This window comes from Citrus sinensis, chromosome 8 (genome assembly GCF_022201045.2).
Source record: "Citrus sinensis cultivar Valencia sweet orange chromosome 8, DVS_A1.0, whole genome shotgun sequence".
Taxonomy (NCBI): Eukaryota; Viridiplantae; Streptophyta; class Magnoliopsida; order Sapindales; family Rutaceae; genus Citrus; species Citrus sinensis.
This window is the reverse complement of record NC_068563.1, coordinates 9,787,917-9,800,045: the sequence shown is the minus strand read 5'-3', so window position 1 is coordinate 9,800,045 and position 12,129 is coordinate 9,787,917. Positions and strand designations below refer to the sequence as shown.

The 12,129-nt window shown below is 32.1% G+C and overlaps 2 protein-coding genes across 5 annotated transcripts; both read right to left on the bottom strand.

Annotated features, from left to right (window-relative positions):
• Positions 1-319: 319 nt before the first annotated feature.
• LOC102629085 (extra-large guanine nucleotide-binding protein 1-like) lies at positions 320-5,504 on the bottom strand. Of its 4 annotated transcripts, none has more exons than XM_052432889.1 (9): positions 5,168-5,503; positions 4,603-5,077; positions 4,365-4,502; positions 4,177-4,281; positions 3,953-4,099; positions 2,692-2,869; positions 1,683-1,912; positions 1,157-1,320; positions 320-901 (listed from the first exon to the last, which is right to left on the bottom strand). In XM_052432889.1, the coding sequence occupies exons 1-9, from the start codon at positions 5,185-5,187 to the stop codon at positions 418-420; spliced, it is 1,941 nt and encodes a 646-aa protein (XP_052288849.1). In that variant the 5' UTR covers positions 5,188-5,503; the 3' UTR covers positions 320-417. The 4 variants fall into 4 exon arrangements, with proteins under 4 accessions (XP_052288849.1, XP_052288850.1, XP_052288848.1 ...); XM_052432890.1 differs by having other exon boundaries at positions 4,603-5,055; XM_052432888.1 differs by having other exon boundaries at positions 4,603-5,502.
• Positions 5,505-7,284: 1,780 nt separating this feature from the next.
• Positions 7,285-8,357, bottom strand: LOC112499286 (uncharacterized). Its single transcript, XM_052432373.1, has 3 exons — positions 8,162-8,357; positions 7,781-8,068; positions 7,285-7,442 (listed from the first exon to the last, which is right to left on the bottom strand). Exons 1-3 carry the CDS (start codon positions 8,291-8,293, stop codon positions 7,344-7,346), a joined length of 519 nt encoding a protein of 172 aa, XP_052288333.1. The 5' UTR covers positions 8,294-8,357; the 3' UTR covers positions 7,285-7,343.
• Between the last annotated feature and the right edge of the window lie 3,772 nt (positions 8,358-12,129).

The following is a 12,129-nucleotide window of genomic DNA, read 5'->3' as shown; positions in this document are numbered from 1 at the left end:
TTATTTTCTAGATTCGTGTAAAACTCATGATAGTTCTTAACCAAAGGGGCAGTGAGGCAGTAGGGCCACACAGTAAACAAATCATTCGCATGTGCATCCCCATAAAAGACATGCAAAAGACACAACATTCCGTCAGCTGATACAATATTATACGACATGTCACTCCCTCGGATACAATATTACATACATATCTTAAACCAGCAAAGAAATGGATAGGAAAGTAAATTAATCATTATCCACAATAATTTGCATATATTAATTTCTGTATGTGAACAGAAAACACCCTTGAAAAATTACAAGTAATAATCAAGCACAAAAATAACCAAACACTTTCTCTTAATATTACTTTATAAGCAATCATCTGTGAATATGGCAACTGGAAATATTATATAACAAGTTTACCGCAAAAAAAAAAGATTAATTAATTAGGGCACAGGCAACCGGGGCATATCTAAGAGCTTCATCTACAGTCTCAGGCTCCAAGGCATTAACTATTGAAACAAACAACTCACATCCAGTTAGAGAATTAAACAATGTCTTGAACTTCAGTGCGACGTAGTGGGAAGCATATTGAGCCAGCGACATGTTGATCACCGGATTAAAGTCACAAAACCAATCACATTCAGTGAGAGGAACTTGTTCAATCTTTTCCTCGAGCATATTATACTTGTTGAGTATCAGAAGAAAGTTCTTTAGATCGAAGGTTGGATGAATCACAATGTTTTCGAAGAGCTGCTTGCTTGCCAACATCTTGTTGGTGAGAAATCCTCTACTATCTTCAAAAAATTCATCGTAGCAGGTCAAGGAAACACAAAAGAGGACTAGGTCAACATCTTCAAACATTTCTAGCCACTCGTAGTTCTCCACAAGGCATTTTGGATCCACTCTAATGAGCTGATACCTGCAATTATAAACAAGAACTGGGTTAGTTTTGTGAACAATTTTGTTCATGAAACTCGCACCACTGTTAGAGAGACTAACATTGTAAGAATGGTGAAACAATCATGTGCCCCACTTTTATGCAACCTATGTCAAGGATCCATCACTAAATCTAAATCTGACAGAGGTACTTACTACAGCAATAGCAAAATCCGGCATAGTGCAAAGCACTTTTAACTTATAGAAAGTAACTTTAAAGCACGGATTAGAAAGTAACCTGACCAAGGGGTCATTCTGATTAGAAGAGTCAATGGAGCTGTTTTGTGTTGACTCTGGAAATGAATATTCCATACAAGAAAGACCATTGGTCGATGTAATTCCCTCAGCATACAAGATATCCATATCTGAGGGCTCATAGTCTGGCTGTGAAATCACAACAACCTGAGAGGGAAGCTGATGTTAATATCGGAAAGTAGCAATTCGCAAACAATATGTTACATGTCACAACAATACAGAAAGAGAACTAGTGGTTCAATTTCAGAATGCCTTTCACTTTAGCTTCATCAAATCCTTATGGTGTATGCTATCTGAAATAAAATGAGAATATACATACATATATAACCTCTCTGGGGAATAGAGGATGAGATTGAGATCACCGGAAAAGATCAGGAAAATGAAATAAACAATCAAGATTCTATTGAATATGGATCAGAGGGAAAAAGAAAAAAAGGCTACATCTATAAATAAACCAACAAATAATGTTGAAATAATTGGCAAACAACAACCAGAGAGGGTGACCTAACCCGTTCCAGGAAATAAGAAGCAACTCTGGGAAGTGAATCTAATTCATTTCTCCGGTTGTATGTGGATTGGAAGCTTGGATCCCTCCACAACTCCTCAATAAAAGGAGCATATTCACTGGTACCATATGGGAAAATGGCTTCCAAGTTACTAGCCATGACTTTGAGAAGCCGATCAGAGAAAGCTTTCAGTCTTGGACTAAGGGTATACATTGTTTTATCATCAATCTGCCCTGCATTATTGTTGTAACAGAATAAATTCAGACTCCTCCAAATTACTAAAAGAATTATTAAATGTCATCACTCTGAATATCCCTTAGTCTGGCAAAAGAAATTGATAATTATTTTGCAGAAGTTTTCCAACCACCAAGAAGCACTGAGTGTCTCCACAAGCTACGTAATGTTATTTTACCAAAGCTTTTAAATAGCTAACAATGTTAAAAACCCATTTTGAAGAAACTTGAGGCTTCTGTGCTGATGGCTCTGGTTACAGTTACAAGAAAGTATTAGTTGGCCTCAAGATCTAAGAGCTTATGAACTCCAAACAACAAGCCACAATCTGGTCCCTAGCAAGAAAATAGTGAAGATAGGGAATAAAAAATATTTTTAAATTTCAATGAGAGCAAGGTTATTATATGCTCAGAAACGAACAAAATGTTGGACATAATAATTGTCCCTTCCGCACTCAGGGTTAATTGTCAATATGATGAACTTCGTCCTAACATTTCATTTTACAATTAATAGCATTGAAGAGCCTTACAAATTAAGCCAAAAGTAAAATGCACTCGTACGTTATATATAACACAGAACGTGGCATTTGACAAGTCAGACTTAACAGGAAAAGTCATAGATGTTCAATATCTACTAGAGATAACTCAGAACAGCAAATATCAGTGAGACATATTTTTATTCATAATATTCATGCTCCAAACAAGCTCTCATAGAACATTGAAAAAACAACATATCATTCAAGAACTGTAGAAAACATAATTAAGTGTACTCTCTATATTACCTGAAGAACCTGGCTCATCAATAACCTGTCTTTTCCCCTTTCCGGACAAACTTTCTTCTTCAAATCGCTCACGACCCTCAAGCAGAATACCAATATAGCGGTACAAATTTCTTAGGATAGTGAACTTAATATTTCGACGCTCATCTTCAGAGAACGGAACCTTAAACAGAAGTTTAGCCTGAAACAATCATTTCTTTCATCATGTATCTTTGTATCAATGACTAAAAGGGCAGAAAAAGAGAAATGTAACAAAAGGGATGTGCAAGAAAATGATAAAGGACTTAGATTAAAGACCACAAGAAAGAACCGAATTTGATGTTCAATTCACAATGGAAGCAACATTGAGATTCTTTGCAGTCTTAAGACCTTAATGAAGAATTACAAATAAAAAAAACTCAACATGATCTAGAAAGGCATGAAAGTTCCCAGAAAGTTATAGAACACAGCATACACCAATAAAGTAGAATGAATTTCTTATACCATACTTTAAGCGTTTAAGATGACCTTGTATGTCATTTTGTATGTTCGATTAAAACCCACATACCGAAATGCAATTAAACTATCAATTATACTTCTAGTTAATGTTGTCAATTTAATTACTCACATAATGAACTCAAAAGCTTGTAGTGAGATAACATATTATGTCATCTTTGTGAACAAGTTCACTTCATACGTTAAATTTTTTTTTTTTTAATGAAATAGCACGTTTTGTAGCAACTTTCTTCAAAATCTTTAAGTTCTACAAATGGTAAGACAAGGAGCTAAACAACAACGTACAGTAGCATAACAAGATACAAAATAAGCCATCTATTAATCATCACAGTCAGATTAGTAATACATGTAATATGAAACATGAAGAATAGTAGGAGTGTAAGTCGATTTATTCTCTTACAGGTTCCAATAATTAAACTATCAATTATACTTCTAGTTAATGTTGTCAATTTAATTACTCACATAATGAACTCAAAAGCTTGTAGTGAGATAACATAATATGTCATCTTTGTGAACAAGTTCACTTCATACGTTAAATTTTTTTTTTTTTAATCAAATAGCACGTTTTGTAGCAACTTTCTTCAAAATCTTTAAGTTCTACAAATGGTAAGACAAGGAGCTAAACAACAACATACAGTAGCATAACAAGATACAAAATAAGCCATCTATTAATCATCACAGTCAGATTAGTAATACATGTAATATGAAACATGAAGAATAGTAGGAGTGTAAGTCGATTTATTCTCTTACAGGTTCCAATAATTCTTACTTGTTTATATATGGTACTTGTGCCGGAATTTTGTTCACCAAGTAGAAGAAGTTTGCAAAGTATTTTCTTCTCGCAGCAGTTAACACCATTCACAGAATCAGGAGGGGTTGGCAAAGACAAGAGAGAACAAAATAGCTTGATTCTACTCTGTAAAGTACATATACAGTAATCAATAATCAGATGAAAAGCAGTTAAATTAGAAAGCCAATACACAACAGAAATACCTTGTCCCATATACACCCCTTTATATATTTCATTCCCTCTTCCTGATAGGAACCATCTGCACTCAACCAAAAGGAAGGTTGTCCTTCGCATTGCATTCCTGATAACTGCAGTATTCAACAGAACAATACAGATCATAATTTTGGAAAAGTTGCCCTTAAAAGAGCACAAATTCGTCCAGAATAACGACCTGAAACATGCAGAGCTCTCTTTTAGTAATCTCCCGATTATTAATCAAGACGCTTGTATTTCCATTGCTAGCATTTCTCATCAGCTGACCCCCAACTCTCAGATGGGGGGTTATAATCTGGCAAGGCCTCTGTCCTATCTGCTCAGTCAAGCCAGAATATTGATTGATCATGGTGCAGTGGAACTCAAGTACTGAAAAAATAAAATTAAATAATACCAGTAGTATTCTGGTTTTTTACCTTTCCCCAATAACCAGATACTTTATCATACCAATAGTATCCTGGATTCAGCTTTTTTGGAGGGTTTGGGCAGCTCCGCACTATAAGAAGCTGTTTCTGAGAAAGAAGTTCACCATTCACAAAAACACGCTCCGGAATCAACTGATTAGCATTGCATGATAATTCAGATCTCATGATCTGTTTAACTTCCATCTCAGTCAGCATCCTCTTGAGCATCCGAGAACATTTCCCCAGGGTTCCTCTCTTAGAATCATCTACCCTGAAACCGGTGCAAGTAACACATTTTCTTCCTTCTGGCATTGACCCCATTGCCCTCAGCACACAGTTCGAACAATACTTTGCATCACAAACAATGCATACCTCCTTCTCAGTGAACCAATTTCCTTTCAAGCATAGATAACATGAACTTTTCTTCCTTTGCATTACAGCCTCTCTCTCCATCTTGTTAAAACCCTTCAACTCAAAACCAATAACCCTAGTTCGACAAACCAACAAAATAATAAAAACTAATCTATAAACCGAAATAGAGAAGGAAAAAAAAAAGGCAAGAATCAACTTCACTAACCTCACAAATTCATGAATCATTACCGATTATATCATTTTAACCCACCAAGCATAAGCACAAGCATCACAAGCCCATGAAGCTTAACCGATGGTTTCAATAATTCAAGACGTATGAAGCAAAACCAATGATAAAGAAAAAATAAAAATGAAGCATTGCCAAATATTTCAATAGCTTACAACATATAACTAATTAAGAAAAAGAACACATGAAACAAATACAATTTCGACTAAAGAGTGACCTTATAATACTTTTTTCTCTACTTAAATATTTTAAATAATTTTTACTTTATTTTTTCCTTTTTTGTTTTAGTTTATTTACTTTTATTTTTAACTCAAAAGTCAAAGAGGAAAGCAGAGAAAACTGAACATATTTTGTGTTTAATAATTCTTCCAGTATTCTTTACCAGCGTACACGACGTAGACTGCAGAAAAGAGTTGTTGACTTTCTTCTTTTTTCTTGGTCAACGCTTTTGAGGGTAAAGAAATTGCGCGAACTGATCATACACGTGGATGCGAAAGTGTGAGTGTCGTTCGGAGCCGCTGCTCTTGCCTGTACAGAAACCGAAATTTTTCGCGCGAAGGAACGACAAAATGGGCAAAATACTTCAACTAAAGTGAAACTACTTTTCTTTTCTTTTTTTTAATTATTACAATGACAATGTAAAATGATGTTAATAAGTTGGCGTATAAAATTATAAACAAAACAAAAAATTTAGTAAAACAACATAAAACTTATAAATTGAAGGAAGGTAAAATAAATAAATAAGTATATCTATAGGAAATAAAATATAAAACTTACAAAACATTAACTCACTAAGGATGCCTGGCTGTGTTTGGCTGCCAAATGCAACCGGTTTCTTAACCACTTGCATCTTTTTCTTTTTTAAATTCAAAATATTAAATTAAAATAATATGTTAATTAAAAAATTGTAAAAAATATTAATAATAATAAATAAATAGAAAATGAAAGAAAGATATAATCTTATCATAATCAAGAAAAAAATTATATAATAAAAATAAATATTTGTTTCATATATTTACATGTGGTGTTTCATATTTAACATTAAAATTTTCATATATTTTATTACTTATCTTAACTTGATTATTCTAAACACTTAAAAACCTTTTTTCCGGCCCATTTTATGTTTAACGTATGTGTTGTATGTTTGACCTCAATTGTTACATTTTTTACATGAACTATTGCATGTTTATGTAGATCTCATATTTAATATCAGTTTTTGTATGTTTGACTTCAATTGTTGTATGTTTCATGTGACTTTTTCATATGTAAATTTTATATTGCATGTTGAACCTCAGATGTTGCATGTTTCACTTGAATTGTTGCACGTCTTGAATAAAGCCAAAAAATAAAAATTTTCTCATCCGTTTTATGTTTGACATCCATGTTGCATGTGTCATCGTAGTTGTTGTATCTTTCACATGAACTGTTGCATGTTTACGTGGTTCTCATATTTAACATCAGTTGTTACATATTTAACCTCAATTGTTTTCACGTGAGGGCTATTTTTAAAAAACCCCCTGAGGTTTAGGATAATTACAGTTAGATAGCGAGTTTTCAAGTATTCTCACTACCCCACCCTGCCACTAGTCAAATATTCGTATAATGATAGTATACAAGCACTACAAGAAAATGGGTTACTCAAAGCCTCTCGGAAAAACTCATTTTCGAGTGGGACATGTCGTCGATCCTCGTCGTATTAAGTCTTATCGAAAATGTAGAATTTCCGATGAGTCGTCAAAGAAAAAAATTATTTCCGAGGGTATCGCCGTTGAAAATGGAATTAAAAGTCCTCGGAAATAAGATAAGATAAAACTAGTAGAACTTATTCTCAACTGCAACTTGCCCTCGGAAATAAAATATACACAGTTGGAAATAGTCTTATATTATTGTTTAATGACCCCCTTATTTAATTCAGTAATATTCTTTCATTAATTTTTTTTACTTTTATCATTGAAATATCTATAATAGGAAAATAACGTAATAAACATAAAAATGATATACAAAATATGCTAAATGTAACTTCATTGATTTCAAAAATTCATAAAATCACATTCATAATTCAAAAATACAACAAAAATATCAATTTTAAAGTATCTTTTACGTAAAAAAATCTCAAATGTATATACAAAATGATATCATCATATCTTGAATATGTTCAATCATCCTCTAAAACAACTTCTTCAAATTCTGAATCGTTTGCCTCAACTTGATCATCCTCATCCCCATTCTCATCTTCTTCCGTCAAAACAATATCCTAGGTGAAAGAAAGAATTTCAATCATTATTATACTAAAATAGAAACTATTATACTATATAACAAAGATGCTGAGATTAATGAGAATCAACTAAAAATATTATAATTAAAAACAACTCTATATATAGATGCATAGTCTCCATTTCAAAAAATCTAATAATTATTCCCTCTTCCACCTATATTATAAGCTTGTCCATAATCACTTGTGATCATTTCCTCATCTATAATTCATCAACTAATGGAGCAACGGCAAGTCTCCAATCATTTTTCATGAGAACTCAAAACAAACTACATACCATTCTCATAATCTATTGATGAAATGAAATAAACAACCCATACCTTCTGAGATGATGCTTGTGTACTTGACTTTCCAAGCACAAGCTTTACTATTTTTTTCAACTTCTTGACTTCTTTCTCTAAATCTTTTACTTTTTTTTCCAAATCAGTACATCGATGCTTGTTACCTCCCTGACTTGGAGAACCATACACATCCTTGTCTTTGATGCCTGCTCCCCAACCAATAACATGACCATGTGCTGGTTCTCCTATCACTTCTCGATATATTTTCCATTCATCCACTGGCAGGCCTTGATCTCCAATAGTTGATCTCATTGATTCCATTGTTTCCTATAATAAATACAAACATTTGTGTGAGTGCATATAGTAATGAACCATGCAAATAATTAGGAATATCCTGAAAATTTAATATTGAATACACACATGCATTTCCTTTGCCTTGTTACTTGCCCATATCCCATTCTTCCTCACATGAAACAACTTGAATAAATCAAGGGGACTAAGTTCAGTACCTATTTGTTGTTGCAACAAAGAATTGAAATTCAATAAGATCATAATAAATAAACACCACTTTTGTTATGATCAAAGTCAAATATTTTCTCTTACCATTTCTTTTCTATGCTTAGCCATCGGGACCGAACCTGTAGTATGAATAAGTTTGGATTTGGTTCGGTTCCTCTTGTTCGTTGTGCTTGTTTTCTATGTAAAAGTTTTAAAATAAAGCCTAAAATCAACTTGATTATTATGAACACATCAAGAACGGCTCATGTATAAAGCACGTGAACAATATTTATAATCTCCTTATACTAATTTCATTTCTAATATATATATATAGACACAAAACATAGAGACACACTCAATACATTCAAAAATCAGACTCAGAAACTTGCAAGAGCATCAAAATTTATTTTTAAAATAGAAAATTAAATGAATGAACTCATTCATTAACTAAGAATTTATTCCAAAATTATAGAAATAATACTACCACTAATCTAAAAGATATGATCTAGTACTAAAACTTGGTGACAAACTGACAGTGAGATGGATAAAATATCACAATCCTCTCATTATTATTCAACCCATACATAAAATATCACAATCCTCTCATTTTCAAAGAGAGTTGAACTCAACCACCATGACATATAATAAAGAATATCAAAGCTTAAGGAAGAAAATGATAGAAAAATATTATGCTAATAATCATTATTAGTACCTTCCACCCCTCATCAATATTATGCTAATAATCATTATCACAATCCTCTCATTATTATTCAACCCATACATAAAATATAACAATCCTCTCATTTTCAAAGAGAGTTGAACTCAACCACCTTGACATATAATAAAGAATATCAAAGCTTAAGGAAGAAAATGATAGAAAAATATTATGCTAATAATCATTATTAGTACCTTCCACCCCTCATCCATCCATTTGTCAACCATTTGTCTCCATATTATTGCAGGCACATTTTCAGGAGCATGTGCGTAACGCTCTCTAACAGATGGATACTTCTTAAAAATACCCCTCCTAAGCTCTAACATCCAATCCGGAAAAAGAATTTTCACATGAAGTTCTACGGCATCTTTAAGCTCCTATTATGTACATGTATAAGAAAATTGTGCTTCCTTGAAACGAGCAAATAACGTTTCAAATTCTTCCCTTGGATATTCAGAATATTTAATATATGGCCCATTTGAAATACTAACTAGGCAACCCAAGAGGGGGGGGTGAATTGAGATTTTAAAAATTAAGCTAAGCAAATCACACAACAATCCAATCTAATGCCTTAATAAATTCGAAAACAATAAATTCAATGAAAGCACAATAATAAATGAGCAAGGGAAGAGAAAGCAAACTCAAGGATTTTTACGTGGTTCAGCAATCCCCGCCTATGTCCACACCTCCAAGCACACCGGGCTTGAGGATTTCACTATCCGAGTCTTTCCAAGGCTTCAAACGTTTACAATTGACTTCAAGGTGTCAATGAACCTTTACAACAAGAGATTATCTCTCCAATCTCTTCACCCCAAGTGTTTCTCACACTTGTACACTCACAATTTGATGAGAAATGAAAATTACAATAATGAAACTCTCTTTAAGAGTGGATATACAAATTGAAGAACAAAGATGATTTAATAAATGATGATTTACGAAATTGAAGCTCAATATATGTTGTGTGCACTTGTTTTTGCTTGCCAAGATTACCAAAAATGAATTGGTTTTGAGTTTATATAGTTTAACCTCTAAAACTAGCCGTTATGCACATTTTAGTCGTAACTGGCTTGCCGTTTAGGAATCCGGTAAGCCGCTTTTATGTTATTGTTAAGGCAAAAATTTGAATTTCAAAATATCCGACTTGCCGCTTTTGAAATTCGGTAAGCCGTTTACGCTCCAGACGCTTACTGCCCAATATCCGGTTTGCCGTTTACCATATCCAGTAAGCAGCTTTCAATTCGGATACATTCTGCCCAATATCCGACTTGCCGATTTTTCACATCCGGTAAGCCGCTTGCTACAATAACCTGTACAGTGCACTTTTTTCTGAAATTATCGTTTAACCCCAAAACTTTATAAAACTATATTACGGCCCAAAATGTTATGAAACTTTACAAATAGGTCCAATTTCAGAATTTCTAAATAATATTTTGTTAATCCCAAAACTTTATGAAATTATGATATAGCCCAAAATGCTATGACACTTTTAAAATAAGTCCTTCTCCAAAATTTCAAGCAATACTTGTTGATTTCAAAGTTTTCAAAATTCTTTCAATTAAACCATAAACTTGAAAAACAACCAATTTCATAAAATCATTTTTCCATTAAATATGAAACATTTATAATGTGAAAATAATGATTTATTTAAAAAGTATAAAAAATAATTTGAGCTTAAAAGATTAATCATTTTTAATCATGTTTGTTATCATCAAAATCAACATTATGGAAACATATATGTTAACAATCTCCCCCTTTTTTATGATGACAAACATTTCATGTATTTAAAGAATGATTCCACAAATTGCTCCCCCTAAATATAATCTTCTCTTACAATTTGCCAATTAGCTAAACTAATAGATTTAAATACATGCATTTTTCTCCCCCTTCATCATAAAAAAGAAAACCTAATTGGCAAAGAGAAAAATAGTAAATTTTTTTTTATAAATTTAAAAACATGTATTCTTCTCCCCCTTCATCATCAAAAAGAAAACATAAAGGAAAAGAATAGAAGTAGCAAATTTGTTACCCATGTTGTCCGAGTAGAAATTTGATAGAATCTCTCTCTAACAACAAGCATCACCTCAAATATAAGTTTAGTAATATTACTCCCAAATTATTATAAATCATGATACAAGCCAACTCCATACACAAATCATCACACCAAAATATCATGAACCATTATTCCATTAATTACCAAATCAACAACTCATAACATAAAATTATCATATAAAACAACTATGTAATCAAATCATCATTATCTCAAAATCATCAAAATCTTCATCATAATCAAATATCAATCATTAAAAGAATACTCAAAGTGCATATTATTCTCCTCCTTTTAACAACATCGAAATAATATATTATTTTGTCTCTCCCTTTGGACAATAAAAAAGTTCAAAATGCATATTATCCAAAATCATATTATATGCTCCCCCTAAATATATGGCCAATTTAAAAATTTAACCAAAATGATTTTATCCAAAAACATATCATATTTGTCTCCCCATTCATCCTAAAAAAAAAAAAAAAGAGATAGATAGATGCAATCGAAATAAGATCATCAAAAATAATTCAATGAAGATATTACCAATTTTGTGCGAGCAAAAATTTCGGCAAAGTCTCCCCTTAAAAATGAACAAATTCTCAAATACACAACATGGTTAAAAAGATATAAGCTTCAACAATTATAACAAACCAACAACTTTACCAATTCATCAAGCAGCACACATATAATCATCAATCATCAAAATCATCAAGAAATCAATTTTAATAGTATTAATAACATGATTAGAGATATTAATAAATTTCATAATTCCAAGTTCATGCCTAATTTTTTTTAAAAATTATTCTTCGCAAAGAGGTTTTGATTTATTTACCAAATTGCCATGCAAAAGTTATAAGAACATATTATCATCTATCCAAGCTCCATAATTATTAATCACATTTTTGAAATCAAGACAACTAAACTTATCAAAGATCTAATGTGACATTTCAATATAACTTAAAAAATCTCATATGCTTAAGAATCTCAAAGTAGATTTATTTCTCTTTTACATCTCATATCTCCCTCTTGATCATTAAAAAGTCAAGATAAGCACATTAGTTCCACATTATCCAAATATAAAACATCCAAATATCAAACAATAATCATCATCAATCCACAATGAAAGCAACA

Bases quoted from the DNA above. Each gene is read 5' to 3' on its own strand.
- LOC102629085 (XM_052432888.1), bottom strand. From the start codon at position 5,187: ATGATTCATGAATTTGTGAGGTTAGTGAAGTTGATTCTTGCCTTTTTT. The intron at 1,321-1,682 runs GTTAGGTCACCC...CTTCCCTCTCAG, and splicing joins CTTCTTATTTCCTGGAACGG to GTTGTTGTGATTTCACAGCC. The intron at 902-1,156 runs GTTACTTTCTAA...TTATAATTGCAG, and splicing joins CAGAATGACCCCTTGGTCAG to GTATCAGCTCATTAGAGTGG.
- LOC112499286 (XM_052432373.1), bottom strand. From the start codon at position 8,293: ATGATCTTATTGAATTTCAATTCTTTGTTGCAACAACAAATAGGTACT. The intron at 8,069-8,161 runs GTGTGTATTCAA...TATTTATTATAG, and splicing joins ACAAGGCAAAGGAAATGCAT to GAAACAATGGAATCAATGAG. The intron at 7,443-7,780 runs GTATGGGTTGTT...TCTTTCACCTAG, and splicing joins CACAAGCATCATCTCAGAAG to GATATTGTTTTGACGGAAGA.